Source organism: Scardinius erythrophthalmus (assembly GCF_964197995.2).
Source record: "Scardinius erythrophthalmus genome assembly, chromosome: 11".
Taxonomy (NCBI): domain Eukaryota; kingdom Metazoa; phylum Chordata; class Actinopteri; order Cypriniformes; family Leuciscidae; genus Scardinius; species Scardinius erythrophthalmus.
The window spans coordinates 12,378,771-12,403,249 of NC_138231.1; the positions used below are offsets into that span (position 1 = coordinate 12,378,771).

General features: G+C 40.0%; 1 protein-coding gene across 1 annotated transcript; it reads left to right on the forward strand.

The window, feature by feature from the left end:
• Positions 1 to 10,421: 10,421 nt before the first annotated feature.
• On the forward strand, positions 10,422 to 23,980 carry adgrf3b (adhesion G protein-coupled receptor F3b; the record flags this gene model as incomplete). Its single annotated transcript, XM_081378953.1, has 17 exons — positions 10,422 to 10,444; positions 10,954 to 11,014; positions 11,338 to 11,350; positions 11,494 to 11,634; positions 11,798 to 11,953; positions 12,056 to 12,105; positions 17,165 to 17,223; positions 17,400 to 17,536; positions 17,635 to 17,853; positions 17,936 to 18,169; positions 19,675 to 19,821; positions 19,952 to 20,151; positions 20,256 to 20,435; positions 21,788 to 23,104; positions 23,206 to 23,247; positions 23,329 to 23,361; positions 23,906 to 23,980. The coding sequence occupies exons 1-17, from the start codon at positions 10,431 to 10,433 to the stop codon at positions 23,978 to 23,980; spliced, it is 3,078 nt and encodes a 1,025-aa protein (XP_081235079.1). The 5' UTR covers positions 10,422 to 10,430.
• Positions 23,981 to 24,479: the final 499 nt, after the last annotated feature.

Here is a 24,479-nt window from a genome sequence, read left to right on the forward strand (position 1 = left end):
TAATTATCTAACAAAATACACCATATAAAAATATTGTCAGAATGTCGTCTCTCAGTTGCTGAATGTCGCGCAGCAACGTTGCTACAGCCCTGTCACGTCTTACAATTCTACGTTGTTACAATGTTGCGAGCACGTAGACAGCGACGTTGCCATAGCAGAAATACAACGTGCCAGAGACGTTGCCACAACGTAAATGTGTTTGCTGGGTTATCTTTCACCTGAAATGTTTGTCTTTTCATCCTGAAATGCAAGGCAAATGTTGGATGACAATAATACCCTACGTGCACAATAGAACTTCCGGTTAAAGGAGAACTCCGGTCAATTTTAACATTGAGCTCATTTTTTTGTATATTTGGAGTGCTGTCATTACAGAGAACAACGACAAAAATCGGTGTTGCCTACACCGAGTTATTCTATTTTTAAAATTTGCACCCTGTTGACTTCAGTGGGGCAAGTACTAAACCTGCTTTTAGCCTCTTAACATCCTTGATGTGTCATTACAAGTGCACAGAAAATGTGAGTGATTCCTTCAGAGTGAACACGAGTGAATCTGACTGCAGTAGATGTGAAAGAAATGTATAAAAATGATGTTATTTAAGCCAGCGCAAATACCTGTTTACATCCTGTTTTTCGGTTGAAGTCCAAAGTAGTCGATTGCCGAGTTCACGCGCATAGGTTTAGTACCTATGATGAGCCTGATGGTCCGAATGAACCAGCGAGACGGACTGGGGAGCGCTAGCCAGGCTCGCAGAGACCGTACAAGCGGGACCAAGGGGACCGTAGGCATACCCGGAGTGGGGCAGCGAGGTGGAACACAGGGGCTCGGCTCGGGAGGCTCTCTCTGGGAGGCGGCCCGTAGCGGAGTGCAACACTTACCTGGTTCCACAAGGCCGGAGGTGCAGGAGGCGGCTTGGTTGCGTTCTCGAACTGCACACTGCTGCCTGCTGGCGATAGAAGAGGCGGATGAGAGTGGTGAGGATTCTCTCCTCCTACTGCTTTCTGGGTCCGAAGAGGGAGAAACTGCTCTTTTATTGAAAATTTGGGTACCAGCGGCGGAACAAAAACAAAAGGAAAACAAGGATTTTCCACCCGGCCCTCTTCCGGGGGATGGAGCGATGCAGTCATCGTCTCCTGGAGAGCAGTCCCTGCCATCTCTGGGGCGGCCCGCCTGCGACTGGCTCCACGGCGCCGTTTAGATGGAGGCTGCTGCTGCGGCGCGGGAGCAGTGGCAGAGGCAGGAGGCTGCCCTCGGCGACGAGCAGACTGAGGAGCCGCAGGTGGTGGGGTGGGGGCAGCAGCTGGCCACCGCGGCAGGATATGTCTGATGGCATCAGTCTGCTTTTGTACAGCCGAGAACTGCTGGGCGAAGTTCTGCACCGTGTCGCCGAAGAGGCCGGTCTGGGACACGGGGGAGTTAAGGAACCGGAGCTCGTCGGTCTCCCTCATGTCGGCTAGACACAGCCAGAGATGGCGTTCCTGGACCACCAAGGTGGTCATCGCACGAACCACCGACCGCGCGGTCACCTTTGTCGCACGAAGCGCGAGGTCCGTCGCGATGCGAAGTTCCTGAAGAAAATTGGGGATCGTGACCACCCTCGTGCAGGTTCTTCAGTGCCTTGGCCTGATGAACCTGCAGCAACGCCATGGCGTGCACGGCAGAGGCAGCTTCCCCACAGGCCTTGTAAGCCTTGCCGGTTAGATACAACGAGTACTTACAGGCCCGGGAAGGAAGACACGGTTCTCCACGCCAAGTGGAGTTAGGGCACAGTTGTATGGCAACGGCCCGTTCCACTGGCGGGATACGCGTGTATCCCTTAGCTGCCCCGCCATCAAGGGTGGTGAGGGAGGAGGAGCCACCGGAACGGTTTCTGGCAGTAAAAGGTGCCGTTCACGTCCCCGTAAGCTCCTCATTACGCTGAACATAAGTTCAGCTGGCATCCAGGCTATCAGAAATGCCAAATTGCTCCGGAATATCCACCCATTCCTTCTATCCTAGGAGACGGTAAAAAAAAAATATTGCAGCATCAAGCAATATCTAATGAGTCCTATCACAGTTAAATTTTCCAAGTTTTAATTTTAGATTGGGAGAAAAATCTGATTAATCATCTGTCCACTATAGTGGCTACAATTCATACTTATACTGTGAATATTGTTTTTGAAAATACTTAATCGGCAGTGACTTTTTTGACTGTAAATAAATGTAATTTACATTGACATCAAAAAAAGTTATGATTACATAATGTATGTGACTTGTAATGCATTACTTGTTAGATCAAAAAGTAATCTGATTTCGTAATGCACGTTATTGTAATTAATTACTTTACTTGTTAGATCAAAAAGTAATCTGATTGTGTAATGCATGTTACTTGTAATGCGTTTCTTTACTTGTAACATCAAAAAGTAATCTGATTACGTAATGCACATTACTTGTAATTAATTACTTTACTTGTTAGATCAAAAAGTAATTGACTGTGTAATGCATGTTACTTGTAATACATTACTTGTAACATTTTAAAAAATCTGATTACGTAATGCATGTTACTTGTAATGTGTTTCTTTACTCGTAACATCAAAAAGTAATCTGATTACGTAATGCACATTATTTGTAATTAATTACTTGTTAGATCAAAAAGTAATCTCATTACGTAATGCACATTACTTGTAATTAATTATTTGTTAGATCAAAAGTAATCTGATTAGGTAATGCATGTTACTTGTAATACATTATTCGTAGCATTAAAAAAATCTGATTAAATAATGCATGTTACTTGTAACACATTACTTTACTTGTAACATCAAAAAAGTAATCTGAATGCGTTATGCATGTTACTTGTAATGTGTTACCCCCAACACTGCTCATTTCAGATGAAATTGAAAAAAACGTATCACTAGGTTTTCTCAGAGGAGGGCTATGCTAGAAATGTGTCCTGAACAACTTGTCTGAAGTTTAAAATCATTGGTTACCCGTAAGCCTATCACATAACTTTTGGTTATGGCGTGTGTTATGCGCATGCTCAGCCGCATCTAACTTCCACTGTAAACACATGTATGATGCGAAAACAAACCATCGAGCGAAATACCGGAGTGAACATGGCTGTGAACGACTTTTGCAGATTATGTGAAGTAAATCTATGCATCCACGGTACAATCAGCGTCTACGTCACGGCTCTCAGCCCGCCCTCTGTTCGTTGATTGGCCGGCTGTTTTCAGGCCGGAGGAAAACGGGGAAAACGGTCGCTATCTCAGACTGAGTACAGAAGCGAAAGGAAATTGAGCGGAACGAAGTCTGACGTAGTCAGGCTAACAAATGTCAACATCAGGCCCATCATCATCATCAACATCAACACCAGTAGAAACACAGGACAGTTTATGGGAACTTTTTGATAATCGTATCCATGAAACCCAGATGATACACAATGCTACAGCTGATGCCACAGTGGAAGTGAAAAAATACCTCAACGATGCATTTTTGCCCAGAACTCATGAGCAATAAGCCCCGCGAAGCCGTGATTTACAGTGAATTTAGAACAACTAAGGGGCGTTATTAGGCGTTGTTAGGCACGATGTTAGTTACTCCATAAAACGGTTACTCCATAAAAAAATTCATTTTAATATTTATTTTATTCATAAAATAAATACCAGCAACAAAAAATATAACGTTATAACACATTTATTCCTCCGCCAAGCAATGTAGTTCCAAAGAGGTTGCCAAGCAACATATGCAGCAACAAAGAATCACAAATGGCAGTTGTGCAGTAATACAAATGTAATGCGGTCACAGGTTTATGTTTGTTGAGCCATTTACAACGGCTTCGAACACGACTCAACCAATCAGAATCAAAGACTCGGAACTATCCGTTTTATAAAATACTTTTATGAATGCATAATCAACTATTAACTATAGTCTACTTTATTAACCATGAAACAGCTTTTCCAAAAACGCTTGAAAACTAGTATAAAATATATAGGTAGACTGCATTGAAGAAATGTACAGATTTGATATTTATTATAATGGTGTGATTGGATGGGTCTAGACTCTAGAGATTTGCTCTACAGTTGATGTCATTGCATTTATTAATAAACCTTTGCATTTTACAGCTTCACCAATAATGAAATGCCAATTTATTTAACATTTACTTTGTAGTTGTTTTCTTAAGCCTGGCAGTAAGGATATGCACGCAGGGTGGCAACATTGGACAAGCTACAGCCTTTTCCCCTCATAGGCTTGAGGTGCCCCTCAAAGGCAGGCAGGGTAGGGTACTGTATATGAGCATAATGGAGGAAGGATATCAATTAATGGTGTGATGATGTGATTTCCCCATTTAATAGTCTTGAAATAATGACTTTTATTCAAATTCATAGCTGCAGAATTCTTGGTAAAAATAGATATTTTTCCAAATTTATTTTATTTTGCATCCTCTTAGTATGTCACTATGTCTTCTTATTCATTTTTACAGTCATTTGAGTTTAACATTTGGGCCTGTACAACCTCTTTCCTACTGCTAAAGATCAACCTCATTATCATAATAGAACAGTTACACAATCATGGAAGTACAGACAAATATATTGGGACTACAATGGACAACAATTTGTCAACTGTGCACAATTTATTTTGTGAAACAAAATGTGAAGGTCCTTTAACTAGACAGCTTTAAGCAGTGGTGGACAGGCTTGGTGTAGACAAGGTGTAAGAAATATTTTTATTGTACCTGTGGATCATAGGAAGGTCCAGAAGGTCAAACACTGTAAGAAAAAGAAAAAAAACTGGAAAAGATACCGGTAAAGCACCTGTGAAAATTCAATATATACTTTTCCTAGAGTGAGGAATTCCATGAAATTATAAAAATTTAGAATACAGAATTGTGAATAAGTGCTTATATTGGTTCCCTTTCAAGGGAACTCGCGTTGCGTCGAGATTGACGCTATGGGGAACGCTTTGCGTGATGATGTCTTGAAGCACATGTAAAATCAGTCCAATGGTGTGGCGGAACGTCAGATGCGGGTGACGTCACGAACCAGGAAGCTATAAAGCCTGCTCAAAAACAGAGAGCGTCAGCTTCTGTGTCTTCAGTAGCGCTCTCTGTGAAACTGTCCCATTATTTGGTGTTGTTTGTCTTTATATCATATCTATATATATATATAAAGCATTATGGCGAGCAAGCAGCAGTTTAGATTGTGTGTGCACCCCTGCCCGCGTTATATAGCGGGTGGGGACACTCACATTCTTTGTGTTGCTAGTTTGGGTGAGGAGCATGCCCAGTCAGCACTCGAGGGTGTTGGCTGTCAGCATTGTGACGTGTTTCCATTGCGTACGCTCCGATCCCGCCTGGCGTTCTTTCGCGAGGGCGCTCAGGCTCGCATTCCCCAGGGCTCTGGTCCCGCTGCTGCCGAAGCACAGCGCCGATCGCAGACTTGGAGTTCGCAAATCGCTGCGGTTCCTTCCGCCCCAATGGAGGCACCAATATTGCAACTATCCAGTTCTGAGGTCAGTATTAATGCTGAAACTGAGGATTTGCCACCTCAGTCTCATGCTTTTGAAGAGCTCTTAGAGGTAGTGACTAGAGCAGTCGAAAGACTAAGCATTGAGTGGCCAGCTGATAAGTAGGATGTTCATTCGAAAAGCAAGCTCGACGAACGCTTCCTGCCGTCTAGATCACAGCCTCAACGGCGGAGCCTACCATTTTTCCCCGATCTCCACACCGAGGTGTCGAGATCGTGGGAGAAACCAGTTTTGTATAGAGTGTTTAGTTCTCAAACATCAAACTACTCATCTATATCGAACTATAGAGAGCACGGTTATGGGGAGATGGGGAGACGCTTGCAAGCTATCTCTCTCTAGCGACGGCATCTTCCCTAAAGGTTCTGGTAGAGTTATGTCATCTCTGGTGGGCAAAGCTTATTCTGCCGCTGGCCAGGCTGCAGCATGTTTACATACTGCAGGCTTACTAGGCAGAATTGCTGGGAGATTTAGATGAGGGCGGGGATATTGGACCTGAGGTAGTGTGCGAACTACGTAGAGCCACAGACCTGTCTCTCAGGGCCACCAAGGAGATGGCAAAATCCACCGGCCGTTCTATGGCAGCCCTGGTGGCCACTGAGAGGCATCTGTGGCTCAACCTCAGCAATATCAAAGAAAAGGAGAAGAATTTTCTTATGGATGCCCCTATTTCTACCACTGGCCTCTTCGGCAACGCCGTTAATTCTGCCGTTGAGAAATTTCAAGAGGCATCTAAACAAGCAGTTGCCTTTCAAAAACTCCTTCCCCGTCGCTCTCATCCCGAGGCTGTTGAGCGGGAACAGCCTCAAACCTCAAAAATTAGCTCTTCGCACTGTGCCACTCAGAAGCAGAGCGTTTCTTCCCGTGTTCCCCCACAGAAATCAGGGGGACACAGAGGGCGCTCTCAACCACAGCCTTCGAGGTGTAAAACGGATCTGAGGACCGTTATTATTGTCAAGGAGGCTGTGGGGAAAATGTCCTGACGCCCGAGGGCTCAGGACAGTGAGGGCAGTCCCCCCCGAAGCAGAGCGGTCAACACCTCTTTTTACGGTGCCCTCAGGGGACCGTTCTGCCAACCCTGCCACCTCCGGTGCTTCAGGGCGCAGCGGTCTCCGGCGAGCACATATCTCAAGAACCACCCGGAAACGTACTGGCCTCGGGATGCCTGTCCCCTCTGAGGAGGGTTCCAGAGCAGTCCGTTCAGTCATTCCCTGCCGGTCTACCGTTACAGGGCGACGGACCGACTACTCAACAACAACAAAATCCAGAAACCAGTCTCGAGAGCGTGGAAGCTACTGCCAAATGTTTCTCATTGGGTCCTGCAGACCGTAGAAAAAGGGTATCAAATACAGTTTGGATCTCGCCCACCTCGGTTTATGGGGGTCCTACCCACAGTGGTGGTGTCACGATACACACACACCAACGGGTAGATCCAAAAGCAGTATTTAATAGGGTAATCTATTCTCACAATCCAGTCCAGGCAAGGGTCAAAATCCAAACAAGTCAATCCGAAAAACAAGAAACAAACAAGAAACGGGCCAAAACAGACTTCCAGAAGTGTAGTGACATTAAACAAGGACTCCATGACAAAGACTGAACAGACAGGGTATATATACACACACAGATACTAATAAGGTGACAGGAAACAGCTGTGTGCAATGATCAATGAGTGACAGAACAGGATGATGGGAAATGTAGTTATGAGTGAATGACACCATGGGGGAAAAGGACCTCTAGTGGTTACCCAGGGAACAAACCAGACACTGTGACAGGTGGACCCCGAGCAGGTTCTGGTTATGGAACAAGAAGTAAACACTCTGTAAGAGAAAGGGGCCATAGAATATGTACCTCCCTCCAACAGGGAAACCAGGTTTTACAGCCGGTACTTCATAGTTCCAAAAAAGGACGGGGGATTGCGTCCCATTCTAGATCTTCGAGTTCTAAACGAGTCCGTCATGCAACTCAAGTTCAAAATGTTAACATTGAGACAGATCGTGCCACAGATCAGGTCCGAGGACTGGTTTGTCACGATAGATCTCAAGGACGTATATTTCCATATTTCCATCCGTCCATGTCACAGGAAGTTCCTGAGGTTTGCTTTCGGGGGCAAAGCTTACCAATATCGAGTTCTTCCATTCGGCCTAGCTTTATCACCCCACACTTTCACCAAATGTGTGGATGCAGCTCTGGCGCCCCCTGCGCCTTCAGGGTATTCGCATTATACTACATCAACTACATCGACGGTTGGTTGATTCTAGCTCAGTCGCATCAGTTGGCGGTTCGGCATCGAGATGCCCTTTCGAGCTGATAGAGGAGGTTCCTATCAAATTCCTGACTTTAAAGGGTCTTTTCCTCATCGCCATTTCTTCTCTCAAGAGAATAGGGGATCTACAAGCATTGTCGGTTGCTCCCTCGTGCTTGGAGTTTGCACCTGGAATGGTTAAAGCATTCCTTCATCCTAAACCAGGCTATATCCTTAAGGTCAACTGTTTGTGTGTTTTGGGTCCCCAAATAAGGAGTCCCCTGCATCTAAGCAAAGAATGAGCAAGTGGGTGGTTGAGGCTATTTCACTTGCTTATGAGTCGGCCGGACAGCCTTCCCCTATGGCTGTCCGGTCTCACTCTACAAGGAGATTGGCGGCCTCCAAGGCCCTTATATCAGGAGTTTCCCTTTAAGACGTCTGTGATACGGCAGGCTGGTCCTCACCGCACACTTTCATCAGATTTTACTCTCTGGACTTGGACTCTACACCAGGGTCTCAGGTGCTGTCGTCCTAGTGCTGCTCGCTCGATTTCACACTGGACAGACATTTGTAGCTATGGTGGCGTTGGTATAGACGTTCCCCATAGTGTCAATCTCAATGCAACGCGAGTTCCCTTGAAAGGGAACGCCTAGGTTACGACTGTAACCTCGGTTCCCTGAAGAGGGAACGAGCATTGGGTCACCTTGCCATATCTCCTTCATGCCTGTCAGCGACTACTTCAGACTGTACGAAGCTGACGCTCTCTGTTTATGAGCAGGCTTTATAGCTTCCTGGTTCGTGACGTCACCCGCATCTGATGTTCCGCCACACCATTGGACTGATTTTACATGCTTCAAGACATCATCACGCAAAGCGTTCCCCATAGCGTCAATCTCGACGCAACGCTCGTTCCCTCTTCAGGGAACCGAGGTTACAGTCGTAACCTAGGCGTTACTATTGGTTAATTAGTCTACTTCCTTGACAATCTCTGTTGTAATAAGCACCAATCCACAGCAGATTTTAATTTGAATATGGCCACACATATTCATATTCAATAGACACATTGCATATGTCTGCTATGTGCCTTTCATGTATGTGTTAACACATTTAGAAGATGATCATTGCTGGATTAGCCTCTGGTTTGACTTCAATGTAGGTTTCAGCATGTGGTCTTAATACACTTGTAAGGATGTAAATTGTGGTGCTGCCAGTTCGTTTATACTGTGGCTGTGATGCACCTAATGACTTCTTTTCAAAACACTCCCCCTCATAAGCTGAGAGCTAAAGTTGACTTCTGTACAAGCATTGTTCTTATTCTTTAAGGTACAAGCTATTACTATGGTAAAAGCTGAGAGTTAAAACAGAAAAGAGACTTGTGTTAAAAATGAATAAATGAAGTGTTCATATAAGCAGATATTCTCATTTAGCTTTGTCACCTTAGACTGTTGCGACTTTAAAATAGAATGCTACATTGCCTTTCAACATTATAAATAGAACAGGAATAGAAAATTAAAGGGAAAATATGAATGATTTTACCTGGTTTCTTCAATGGAATTAAACCTGCTTGTTTCCTCATTTTGAATGAGCATGCAAAACAGATACATTTCCATGGATGCTTATTTAACAAGCAAATACTTATGAAGAAAACAAGACACTAATTTGCAAGTGTGTTCCCTAACAATAAATCTATTAAAACCTCAACTTTTATTACATTTTTAACTAAATTTATATAGTTGTGTTGAAAATTTACACATTAATAGTGGTACATGTTTATTATTATGCTTTTAATTCACTTATAATAATTTTTAATTGCCTTTCATAACATTACACAACAGTCCAGATTCATGTTCTCCACAACAGCCAAATGATGAGGCTCAATGATTTCACCTCAGGCTAAATAAACATGGTCACTGTGTGTTACCACATATTACCATAGTCATGTGTGGGTTATATGAGCTGGATGTGATACTGGTCAGAATAACGGGGAAACATAACCATATCACGGGGTTTCAAACAACAAATAAGATAAAATACACAATATTTTTATATTAGTGTTAACATATGATAATATACAATTTCCCTTTAAGCTGAGTGCAAAGATAATTTTTCAGATTGGAATTTATCAAAATTCAGGGTTTTACTTTTACTTACAATGTGCCGAAGTGGGCACTTTTTAGTATATTTCCAATAAACAAAAAAGTTCATTTGAATTGTGTCTATATGTTCCACACAATTTGAAAGCCTGAAATGGAACAATTGTATACACCTCCCACCTGGTATTCAACATTCAGAAACAGCAGACTTTCTTTCTAAACATCTTATTTCTAAAAGTACTGCAGGTTTAAACATGAAAATGATTTATCTAAATCAGCCACAAATGACAATCTAACCAAACATTGTAGGACAAGGCAGGCATGCAGTTCTGAGCTACATTTGTTAGCCAAATCTCAATGGAAAGTCTATGACTATGGTGTGCTAACTTATCCAGGTGGCCTATGGACTTGGAGAATGTAAAATGCAAATGTGAGAGAGAGCTTTGTAAATTAGTTTTCACCACACCCACTGCATTTGTCAACTTTCCCTAATTCTCATTCAGCACCCCATTTCACTCAAGAAACTGGTTCTTCACAGGGAACATGTTATTAAGACAGATAGCATTGCTTAAAACTTGCTGATCCTCTCTTTTTGAAAATGCAGACTGTAAGGTCAGTATTTATTTATTTTTGGTTTGTATGTCCATATATTATTTTGTCTATTATAAAGGTACAGCATCTAAATACAATTATTAAAGGTATGGTGTAAAAAAAAAAATCTATCTCACAATATACATACTCTCATCTTACCATATAAACTATAATTTCGATGTTCATAGAATAATCAGTTCACCAAATAATTTTAATCCTTGTGTGTTTTTTATCTTCATTGTTCAGCTTCTGTGACAATTATTGAAAGGAAATGTCACTTGTGAATGTATTTGGCTGGTGTTCTGAAAGGCAGCAAATAGCTTTGTTGAGGTTTTTTGCAGTTTTGTTGTTTTGATGATGTTTATTAAGTGAGAGATGACTTGGACAGTTTATAGTGCTATATATAGTTAGAATTTGAATAATAGATATTTGTGCAAACAATTTCAGGGAAAGTTTTCACTTAAGTTTCTTTTAGAGGTAGGCATACATTTTGACTGTCATTAAAGAATTCAATGCAATCTCCCTAATAGGATCAAGACACTGTCTGGTGCAGGAATGCTGCTTTTTGCTGCACTGTTCATTTTTAGCCAGGTAAATTCATAAAGGAAATATACAAGATAACAGATTTTATCCTAAGTAAAACAAATAGTAATCGCCTGAATGCCACATACTGTATAACCACCCTCGACATTCATATTTCCGTTAAACTGACTGATGATCATGGCATTAAATTAATTTTGTAGTCATCATCTACAAACTGCTAATTTATTTAAATAAATTGTCTATGCTATATAATATTTTCTAACACATAAGAATCCCGTTCTTGTCATCACGCATCATGATAATTTGTTTACTAAAAAAAAGCAGAAGCAGAACAAAATTACTGACTATCTTCTTCTTCTGTTACCCAACAGACTTCACATGTGGGTAAGTTTTAATTTCACCAGACACAGCCCTTTCCACATTAATAATAATTTAAAAAGTTGTTTTAAAATCCACAAACTATAAAGTTACATCAAACACAAATAAAATATGTAGCAAATTTATAATTTTGCATTTTATGTTTTCAGGGTCCATAGATGTGACCCATTGGGCAGAAGTCATGATTGAGGGCAATAAAACCTTAAATGTTGCAGACCATCTGCCTGGACTTATAGGAACCTCTCTAGATACAACAGGGGTAACTATCACAAATGCTGAAATTGCAGCAGGTAAGAGAATGTACCAGGTTTTTTTTTCTTTTTCTGATGTTGATTGTATTCAGTTTTAATAAAGTCTATGTGAAATGTTCAGTATCATTAAACCAGCCTGCCAGATTACATTTAAAAACAGAATAAATACGCTGTAAAGTCATTATGTGATAATGTGTTGTAGAGTGTGAGATAATTGGCCAAAATACAACATGCTGGTGTGGACCAGACTATGTTTGGAGCAATTTTGTGTGTGACTCTGTAAATAAATGCTGCAACGTGGATAAATGTGAGGCAAATATATCATACGTCACGCCTCTGTGTCTGCCCAAAGTGAATGGTAAGTTGTCATTTGAGTTAAAGTCAGTTAGACCATTCATAATTTGCACGACTGCACCTCCGAACAACATTTATGATTGTGTCACTGCTGTGATCCTTATAGTTTCACTCATTGGCATGCTCACTGGTAGCTCCTCAACAGTCCAAACCATGGTACGTATCCATCTGCTCATTTAATAATTGATTACTTTTTCTGAAAAGCATATGTAAGCAGCTGCAGAAATTAATAGTATTATATTAAATATGTAAAGGATAACGAACAGACAGTCCTTATAGAGCCCCACAGGGCGATCAGGACGCCAACGTATTTGGATTTATTTTGCGGTAATGTCCGATCCACTGACTGTGATTACATGGCTACTCTAATGTTGGTTTGAGATGAAATTAGTGAAATTGTTTTAGGTTATAATTCTACCGCTATGAATAAAATAAAACGTAACGAGTACAACAACATGAATATTGTGTCAATATTATTAGTGATGGGCGCTTTCAAACACTAATTGAAGCTTCGAAACGTTTACAAATCTTTTCTTTGGTTCGGAGCTTGTATCGAACTCGCCAAGTCACGTGATTTCAGCAAATGAGGCTTATATCATACTGTTCGAACGTTGGTTTCAAAACATTTCCAAATTCGGTTGATTCGCCACTATATATGGTTTTATGCTTCCTTCACGTGCTATCAGAGTTATCATAAATATGAGTTTTCTAGATAAAAATTGGACATGAACAATCTCTCAAATCCTATTTACCACTGGGAAGCTCTGGGATCATTTTGATACCCAAGTTCCTTAGTTGGGCGTGCCATAAACTTTAAACATGGTGGAGGGGACCATTTTCGATAGGACATGAAAGCAGCATTAAAGTAGGTTCCACATTCGACCGCTCCAGACACGTTGACACGTCCGCCATCTTGGAACGGTCAACATTTCAGATCCTGTCATTATTCGCAGTAAAAAATCAATGCGTTTTCAAAGATGCCACAACATTACGCAGACTCTGCTTGTAAAAAACGCAGAGATTTAAATTCCTGAAGAAATGGGATAACCTTTCACAGATGAGAATGTGTTAGTTTGTGTTTTATTTCTATTAACCCAAATTTTACAGGGTTTTTAAACTATGGTAACCAATATTTTTAGCAAATGCAGAATAATCTAACATTAATGATCAATTAAATCCTATGAAAATCATCTGCTGAAGTCTATTGTAGTCTATTCATACATGCGTAAATACGGTTAAACTAAGTCAACTAGATTTTGAACGGTCAAAAACTGGCTTTGACCATTGCAATATGGCGGTCTGCTTACATATAGCGGCCCAAAGAAACAGACATTAATGGTTTTAACTGTTCTTGTAGGTTCCTTTTTAACTAACTTTATGAATTTTAACGATTTAACTTATGCATGAACATTACAAAAAGGAGAATAATATTTAATTGCTTCTAATTTAACTATTTTGTTAAAAATTTTGTTTGCACAAAAAAAATTCAGATTTTTCAGAAACATCATTTTAAATGGTATTTAGGTGAGTTTATGCCATGTCGAAAATACCGACCGTAACAATTCTGAACTGTAAAAAGCCTTCATGTGCTTGTATAACTTGCAACTACAAAGTGTAACCTCGTAATTTTCTGAGAGCTACGACTTGTACCACGTAGCCATTGTAACACCTGACCTCTGCAGATGGTAGGCTTGTTAGGCAGAAACAAAGATGCTGCTCTCAGGATGTTTTTTAGTCGTCTCTGGGAAAGTTCATATGCAAATTGCGCACGCTTATTTTGTCCATTAGATCAAACAAGTAATAAAAACTCAGTGAGTGTTTTAGCGCAATTTTCTCACGTCATGGGATCACAACACTAAGAGATAGTAAATCTTTTCCTGGATTTTTTTTTTGTGCGTTCCCGAGATTAGACCTTCCTTAACATAATGCCGAAAACCCGAAGTCTCTAGGTGGTCTGGTTGAGGAGTATATAGAAGTGCTGTGCAAGATTGGTGCGCACAGACAGAACAGAAATCATGAGTTAACAATCGCAATTTTGTCCGGTGGAAAATTGCGCTAAAAATTCGGAAGAAATCCATACATTTACCCACCCATAGACAATCCCCTCGAAGAAATCAGGACAGAAGTGTTTGAAAGTGGAAAAATGAGACTGATTAAAACACCAGGTGTAAACGGGAATGTCTCCTTTGTCTAGGCCTACTTGTGATCCGATCGACCAAAACGCATATACCAGGTGTAAACAGGGCCTCAGTTCCAGTAATGCTCACAAATCTGTTTTTTATAACAGTAGGCTAATCTCTTTTCATGTAGGCTAGTCGCGATTTTATATTGTGTCATGCTTATCAAAATAAAACGGAGAAAAAAATAACATAGACCTCATTTCATTGGTAGTAGTAGGCTATATGATGAACTTTATTCTTGTATAAACAGACACTGTATTAAACAGTACAAAGTATTGAATGAAAATGTCTCTGAAACATCAGTGTATTTGGCAAATAATAAATATTGCATTTATTTCACTTCAGCTGTGCAAACATCGTCACTACGAGAAGCAGAAAGTGTCCGACTTTTTTCAGCTCCTCCCCGCCTGCACGCAGCAGCTCCCGTCGTTCAAATCGGTGCATGACATCAATGTATCGCGAGAGAGCGAATCGAAAGCTTCTTTATTCACATGGCATAAATGCAGCATTTTTATTTGTAGGTTACATTTCAGACACTTATTCATGACAACATTTGCAGTTGGTTTGTGAAAGATGCCATTATACATGTTTGGCCTGAGTTTTCGTTGCATTTGTACACAGTTTTGAACATCAGGTGCATGTGCCAGCATGTGTTGTTTTGAGTGATTCATTTTGATTCAATTAGTACACTAGGGGCTGTTTACTAGCCTTACAAGCCGCCAGACCCACATCAAGGATGTATCCGATCGGCGAGAGTAGCCGTGTGCAGGCGGGGAGGAGCTGAAAACGGAGACCTAAAGTCGGACACTTTCTGGTCGCTCACGTGGTGTTTGCATACTTTACCACAGCTGAAGTAAAATAGATGCAATATTTGCCAAATAATAACAGATGTTTCAGAGACATTTTCATTCAATACTTTATGTACTGCTTCATACGGCGTCTGTTATAAGTATAAATAAGCTACTATCAATGAAGTGGAGTCTACATTTTTTAATCATTTTAATTTGATAAACATGACAATATAACACTGCAACTACATGAAAAGAGTGTTTACTGTTATAAAAAAAAAAACAGATTTGTGAGCTTTAGAGGAACTAAAGGTGTTCGAATAAACACGAAACACACGTGATCGTTGTCATGCTGTGAATCCGGCCAATCGTGGAACAGCTGTGTCATCATCAGAGCTCGTGCAGCCGCTCTTGAGAAGCTTCGTTGGCTGAGTTCTCCGGCTACTCTCGAATCGCTCTCACGGTACTTTGATGGCATACGTCACAGTCACGTGGCGTCGGCGCTGGATCAAGTCGGACAAAATTTCTAATCGGCATGCACTGCTTCAAGTCAGCCACCGATCGGTCTGCGCAGAGCTGCATGAAGTCGAACAGGTCTGGGAACACATTGGGAGGGCTCAATCCAAGGGGCGAGATAAACGGTTGTCTATCAAATTCCATCTGCATGCTATAGGATAGCGCAACAACCAACCAGAGCGTTTTCCCACCAGCAGAGCTAGTTGATAGATTTAACTTTTGCCGTATCCGGTCGGCAAAACTCCGAACACATCTTCCTTTTTTAAGAATGACTTCAGTGCCGTTCTTTGTTCTTTTCTCAAAGAAAAACTTAACTCCAAGTCTTCCAGAGTCGCAGCCAAAGCCGATTCGAAAGACCCATCTTCTTTGTTTTCAAGTAGCAGGGAATTCACGCGGAACCGTCGCAACTCTGCCGTCATTATGTTAAGCCCGCCCACCAACTCGATGTGATTGGCATAACTAGAGTTTGTTTTTTCCAGCTCGCAAACCAACATAGAGTTGCTAGACGACCTTGGCTGCAAATTACATTTGCTGCTGCTAGAGTGCGTCTCGATTTCTAGGCTAACTGTTTACACGACACTATTTTCAATTAAAAACGGAAGATATTTAAGCGCTTTTAATTCAGAGTTTGGAACGCTTCGTTTCTCCAGTCACCAAATATTATAACTTATTAACTGACGTTTTCTGATGGCATTTACAATACAGTCGATTACCGAGACACAGGGAAGCACCAGACAGAATTTGAATGAAACAGAGCAGGAGTAGGGCGGGTTTCATTAGCTGCGTTTACATGGACACTTATAATCGGACTGATGGCTCAATCGGACTAAAAAAACCTCATGTAAACACCTTAATCGATCCGATTGAGCTCGATCCGAATGAAATTTCGATCCGATTGAAAGGGGTGGTTTATCCCTTTTGTAATCCGATCGAGAGAACATGTAAACACTTGATCGGATTGAAAACCGAAACTAAAAGGACTGCGCATGTGCGATGACGTTAAATAGCGTAATGACGTATGACGCGCGGAACGAGCTGTTCTTCCTGTTGAATAAAGTGTCATATTAATAAGTTTCCCGTCATTCTAAAATCCTAATTTCACTCGCGCGTCTGTGAAGTGAAGCAGGACAACGTCCCACCAGTGCTTGTTTTGGATTCTCATCCACAGACGACTGGTTTTGGCTGCGGGGAGGGGCATTTTTACTGCATGATCAATAAGCAGCACGGCAAAACGGTTAATATGCTCTAAATTATGACCAGAGACGAATTAATATTACGTCTGCTGTTTAAAACAAATAAAGAACCAATAAATGAGAATATTTTTGCGGGAAAGTCTGTATATTCGTGCAGTGTGCGCATGTCAAAACATCAGATCCGATTTGAAACTTGTGACATATAAACGCGCACATCAACCCGATTACTTTATTTATCATTCATGTAAACACCTTGTTCGGATTCATCAATCGGATTGATTTCATTCCGATTGTGTCCATGTAAACGTAGCTAGTGATGAGCTGACTGCTATAGAGCGTTGGCACGGACGAGTATTTGGAAGTATCTACCGCTGGATGGCGCCATGAACTTGACAGAATCAAATATTCCAGAGAGCTAAAGCAATATATCTCTTGTATATGTCTTTACTGAAAAGATTTTGAAACCCGAATGCAGAGTAGCTATTTATTCAATTATGACAAATCTCTTGCTCATCATTCTAACCCATTTGCTTTTCAGCTGCTGAATGCGTTTAATGTGCTAAATGCCTTCAACTCGTTGACCATGCAAGGCAGCCTGTGAGATATTTTTCTCATAATTTGTATTTAATGTTACATTTTTATTTTATTATTTGAAGTAAATCAAGTAATAATAACCACTTGAAATACTCTGTTATTTTCATTTCTTCATTTGATAACAACTAGCTTGCAATAGTTTTTGTAACCAAGAAACTGTTTCCGCTCTTTTGTCACAGTCTCACAGGGTCATTTACATACGCTCACAATTTCACAGTGTCTCTCAGCTCTGTGTTTGTCACCTCCAAAGTTCAAAGCATAATTGATACAATATTGACGGATCCAACCATGTACAGTCTCAATGTTAAGTCTCTAGGTAAAACACTGCAACCACACCAATATTTTCATCGCTTGTTCTATCTATGCATTCCTACCAATCTTTTCACCATCACAGTATTTGATTATAATTTACAGGAATGGTATTCATAGAGGCACCTACAGGAAAAGTGTGTTATGATTCAAGACAACAGCTGAACTGTACCAGTATAGAGGCTATGAGCAACTGTGTGTGGCAGATGTCAAGAGGTGAAGAAGTGCCATTGACTCTGGGACCAGGGAGTGAAATAATGCTGTCAGATACATGTACAGAAACATCATCAGTCACACTTCTGAAGACAAGTGAATTCTGGTCAGGTGTGTTGTTCAATGCAATCATGAGTGAAACAGGGACAACAATTTACATTATTGTGACTTTTGTCATTTTTTGATATTCCAGGAACATACAGCTGCCTTTTTGTCAGTGGTAACATAGCTCACATGGCCATGGCACCTATTCAAATTGCACTGCTGCCAGAAAACATTAATGTGACAAGCAATCCACAAACTGCAGATTGCTCTGAAGCATCATCCGCCAAAGTGACCATCTCATGTTCCATCGACAGCAGTACTGAAACCTACATATCCCGGGTAAAACTCGGAAGTATTGAAAAAAGTGCACCAAATAAACAAGGTAAAGCTGTAAATAAATGATCAATTTGTAATATATTATATATAAATCTTCTGTTTGATGGCACATGAAGCTGACTTTTATCTTTCATAGAGCAAATAATCAACTGAAGCTTCAAATCACATAAAGTTTATAGTTATTCTATAAAATATATTTGACAGGTTTTAAAATCAAGCAATTTACCAAGTAGCACAAATGTAAACATGTTCCAGGTCAAGCTTTGTTGAAATGTGTCTTAGCTCATCATTTGTGAAGTGCAAGCGATCAAAATCTGGCTTGCAGTGGCCCTGTATTTAGACGTATGTATAATGATGTTTTATTAACAAAGTTCGGGAGGAGCACTTTCAGATAATTAACCTAATTAACATAGGAGGAGCTCATCCAGTCCACTCAATTACCATCAGGAGGTAGATACATGTGTATATATACATACTGTATATATATATATACAACAGACATACCTTTGTTCTACGACAGTTTTCCAGCATCCCTCCACCAGCCCATCTCCTCACTTCTAAAATCCTATCCCAACCTGGGATGGGGAGTACTCTGGGTTCAGGCCAAATATCGAGCTCGGAGCTCTTTGGCGTGTTGTCCCCTTGGACAACACACCAAATACGCATAACCTTTTTAGTCTATTTAATTATATTTAAGTGTGAACTCGTGAAATGCTTTTAAATAAATGAATGTCTTTGCATTAGATGACAAAATATTAAACTAAGGGATATTTACATTTATTTATTATAAAACATGACAGCACAAGCATATTTTTTCTAGAAAAACATATCAAAAAGACATTGGTTTCAAATGATATAATATAAAAAATATAGGCTACTTTACCAAAAAAAAACTAGGATTTGGACACTTTATGGTTGTCAAACTTGAACAATCAAATGTGAACTACATTTACAATCATCAAATTGAATGAATTCCATAAATTATGGAGTGTGTCCACACAGGCCTACATAATTCTACCTATGCTATCTTAAAATTTCCCCTATGAATAAAATCGTCCACTAGGCCTCCAATGGACAAAATAATCATCAAAGCAACAACACGAATATTGTGTCAATATTATTAGTGATGGGCGCTTTCAAAACACTACTGCTCGAAGCTTCAAAACATTTACAAAAATTTTCTTTAGTTCGGAGCTTGTGTCGAACTCGCCAAGTCACGTGATTTCCGCCAATGAGGATTCACTATATCATACTGTTCAAACGTTGGTTTCAAAACATTTCCAAATTCAGATGATTCGCCACTAGATATGGTTTTATGCTTCCTTCACGTGTTATCAGAGTTATCGCAAATACGAGTTTCCTAGATAAAAATTGGACAACACCCTCTCGAGTCGTATTTACCACTGGGAAGATCAGGGATCATTTTGATACCCAAGTTCCTGAGTTGGGCATGCCATAAACTTGGGCGTGTCCACATACATTTGTTCACTGTTAATTTAAATTATCCATAACCTGCGAACACATGTAAAAAATGTTACCCATGTTTTACAGCGCTCAGTGGTATAATCAAGTATACAGCAGACTTCACTGTTAATTGTCTGGCAGAAGGCAAACCAAGTTCACTTGAGGCCTCTTGCACTTTTGAGAACACTTTGAATCAGCTGCGAAATCGCTCAATAAAAGTACCAATCATTTACCGTAAGTACTGAAAGTCATATTCTAATGCAAAATTATGCCATTCTACAAAAGACTGGTAATGTAAAAAAAAAACAAAAAAAAAACTAATGTTTGTATTTATTTATTTTTGTCTGTTTGTTTGTTTTTGTAGCCAGTGACCTGTTTTGTGCAGAGGAAACAATTGAAGAGAGAACATGGCCAAAAACAAAGAATAATGAAACAGCTGTTATAGACTGTATTGCATCAGGGAGACAGGGCACAATGAAACGCAAATGCAATGGGAAACAATGGGGTGAAGAAGTCTCTCTCTGTGTTAAAGCAGTCCTGAATAATGTAGCTTTGCAAGCAAAGGTATGCAAATATATAGACCTGACTGATTCTGAGTGACCTGACACAACTATGGCATGTGAAGTATGTCTTTAATGTGAAAATGTCTAATTTTTATGTCACTCCAGGATTTTGAAAAGGGACTTGGAGCAACACAAGAGGGCGCTCATTTAATCTTTCAGAGTTTGAAAAACAACACATCCGAAGATGACGAGAACAGTTTTGGTGATGTCAAAACTGCAGTTACTGTTTTCCAAACTATGAAACAGGCATCAGTAAACATGCCACTAGGCGATAACCTTCTTGGAGTAAGCATTTCAACTATTTCACTCCCTTTTGACAGCTCACATATTAAATAATTGTATTATATAATTAATTCAAATAATACAAATTATTAGTTATTATAAAACAGTTAGTTCCAGTCCTTGATTCTGATAAATGATAAAACACGGCTATGACCGCTTCACCCAATGTTTCTATGTATCACTAGGACTATTGTATCACTGGGATCACTGGGACTATTTTTTCCAGCGGAAGGAAGGCTTTTAGTGATTTTACTTCCTGAAAGTTGCATTGATACATATTTTTTGCCTTTAATATTTGCATTGTGTGGTAACCATTTTATAAAGCAATAAGGTACTCAAGGCTAGTGCTGTATCGTGAATAAGTTAGGGCTGAAAGGGTTGCAGGCACTCCGCGAACGATACAGCACAGCCTCTCGTGTCTTTTTATTGCTTAGCCTACTTAATTATCAATGAATATAAAAAATAAATATAACAAATTAGATCTTTTTTTAAAAAAATATTACTTGAATTCTTCATTACATATATTCAGTATAATATAACATTTAGAAAATTTGAGGTACCCATATTGAGAGCTACATCTTCAGGTTCTGATCACGTTAAAGTCTGAAATGTAACTCAGACTGTAACATTATCAAAATGTTTGTGTACTTTGAATAACACGTTCTCACACCCACTTCGTCACATATTGATGCTTGGTCAGAACCCCTCTGCATAACTTTTTAATGCACAGGGATCACAACCCTTATGTTTGCCTTATGCGTCAGATCAAGACACATAGTTCTTTGCATTTGTAAAATCTATGGCATGATCTACGGGGGATGGAGACGGTGATCGCTTTTGAGTCTTTTCATCACACAAATCAATCGTTTGCCCTCGGAACACTTGGAATATTTGTACTTTTTGAATAAATTGTGCCTATTGTCGTATCTGCCTGTGTTTTATATCATATAATATACAAATGAGTAGGTTTAGGTGTGGGGTTTGGTTTGGTTACGTGTTCAAACTTGTCTAAATAGTGTAAATAAAATAAATAAATAAATGTAAATAAATTATGCTGGCTGATTAAATTGAGAATCACACTCCAACATGTCATAATGGCAAAATTATAACCCAATTCATCATGACACTAACATTCCATGCCCAACGCATCTGTGTATGATGCCAAAGATTACTCATTGAAAGCAATGGAATAACGTTACCCTGCACGTCAAAAAATTACGCTAAAGGGCTACCCTGTGCGTTAAAAAATTACGCTGAAGGGTCCTGACCAAGCGTCAATGTGTGACAGGCTGGGAGTGAAAATGTGTTGCTTTGAGAAATTTGCTGTTTCAGTAGAAAATTTGTTCTCTTTGTAGGATTTCATTGAATCAGCCAGCAGCTTGTTGAACGTAACCTGGAATGGGGGAGAAGAGGAAGAGAGCAGTTCACTGGCCTCACAATATCTGTCATCCGTTGAAGGCCTTGTAAAAAGTATCAGAATAAACGCCAGTGAGGGCTACAACTCCTCAAACATCCAGCTTCAGATCTGCCGAAGCGGCACCACTTGCAACAAAACCGTTTTCAACGTGGAAGTTGAGTTGAACGCAACAGCAGATATGGTGAAAACAGTAGGATTACAGAGCTTGGCCAACCGCTTGCCAAAATTGGGTTATGAGGACTCATTGTTTCCTAGCATAGTCGTATCCAGCACAGTTGAGAACAACACTCAGCCTTCGGTGAACATCAGACTGGCTTTTCCAAATGATGAGGGCAGCAGTGCCACGATGCAATGCGTGTTTTGGAACGTCTCGGAGGAGAGATGGTCAGACGAAGGTTGCAATTATGTTCAAGGTCCCGGGAACACCGCCTACTGTGAATGCAACCATCTCACCTCCTTCTCCATGCTCATGTCCAAGCATGCAGTAAGCATGCCTTTTCTAGATCAGCTCACGTACATCGGACTGGGAATCTCCATATGCTCTCTCATCGTCTATATCATCATCGAGTGTTTGGTCTGGAGCGCCGTTGTTAAATCCAGTCTCTCTCACTTCCGGCACACTTCTCTCCTCAACATCGCACTGTGTCTGCTTTTGGCCGACTGTAGCTTCTTAGCTTCCTCTTTCCCATCAATCCTAAATGAAACCTTGTGCCTTGTTTCGGTGGTGATGAAGCATTACTTCTTCCTGGCGATGTTCTTTTGGATGCTGTGTCTGAGTGTTATGTTGGTCCACCAGCTCATTTTCGTCTTCAGCCACATTGGGAAAAAGATGTATATGATCCTCGGATTCACCATTGGCTATGTTTGTCCAACAGTGACTGTGGCGGTTACATACGTGTACTACGATCAAGCAACTGACATCCCGTATTACAGCTCGAAAACATGCTGGCTTACCTATCAGTCAGCCATGCAAGGATCCATCCACGCATTTCTCTTTCCAGTTGGGACCATCGTGCTGGTGAACATGGCTTCCATGGTGGTGGTCATTGTGACGGTTTTAAAGCCGTCTGGAGCCGAGACCAACAAAAAGGGGGACAAAGATGCAGCAAAAAGCATAATCAAAGTGATTATCTTTCTCACACCTATTTTTGGTGGGACTTGGATTCTGGGGCTTTTTGTGTTTCTGATGGATGACTTTACACAGTTTATTACATACGTAGTGCATTACTCGTTCACCATAGTCAACTCCCTGCAGGTATTCCCATCTCTAAAACGGAAATTATAACACTTTAAATAGTATGACATATATATTGAATCATTTATACCTTATGCCTCTGTGTCATTTATACCTTCTAGGGCTTCTTCATCTTGTTGACAGGATGTTTTGCAGAAAAAAGGGTATGCATTTTATTGACATTGAAGATATTTAGTACAGTTAGGACCACAGGACACTTACCTGTTTTTCTTTTTTTTCTACAGGTCCGAGATGAAATATTAAAAATAGTTCTGGGGGTAAGTTCTGGGGAACCCATGCAATGCCATGCCACAGCAAAGTTAGGAGAAAAAATAAATTTGAGTGAAAAATTATAATACAAATAATAAGTGCAAAATGTAATGTTAAAATAAAATAATACTATTTTAAATATGATTCAATTATTAAATATTAAATAATATTTAAATAACATTATGAAATATAACATTATAACACCCCCCCCCCCCCCTCCACCCCCAGAAATCTGGAAAAGAACAAGGAACAGCAACATCTGTCGCAAAATAAATGATCCATTCAAAAAATGCACACAAGGTAAGTTTTTGATACAGCTTAATTCCCTTGTTTGATTGACAACCAGGAATTATTATGTGAGAAAGATTTAAGTCAAATCGCTTTTATTTATATAGGTAGCTTTTTATACAGATTGTTTTAAAACAGCTTTATAGGAAAATAACAATACGTTCATCAATTCAAAGGCAGCTAAATGACTTGAAGACAAAATTTTATTTAATAAAATTTCTGTTTCTGATTTGTATTGCAGAAGGAGCATGTAAAACATTATAGGACATTGATCCACCTCTGAACCCACAGCAGAAACAAAAAGAGGAGCAGAAGCACAACTGTTTGGTGAAGACCTAAAAGGACTTTTTGTAAAGACTTAACATCTTTGAAACAAAGTATAGGCTGTGGTCGTCTCTTTTTACTTACTGCATAAACTTAGGAACAAACCAAGAGAATTATCAAAAAATATAATAGATGTTTGTGTTTGTGTTTTTTAAAGAACAATATAAAGTGCTGCTGTATATATGTAGTGATACCCAGATTGTTGTTGTCTTTATGAACAATCGTCCTATGAAAATGTCTATCTCTTTAAATGCAATGTAAAATGTGGTCACTTACCTTGGTTGTAATCTAATTAGTTTTAGCTCTGCTTCTATTTTGCCAAATATATGGAACTATGACATAATTTTCTGCTATTTAGTAATTTTGACAAAATATCTGATGAACCAATGATAATTGAACACATCTATGCACTCTTCTTGAGCTTTTTGGTTTTTCTCTTGTTAGACCGATTTACTTTTTTCATGTAAAGGGATATGGAAAAAAAGAGAGATGAGATTGTTAATAACACAAGTTT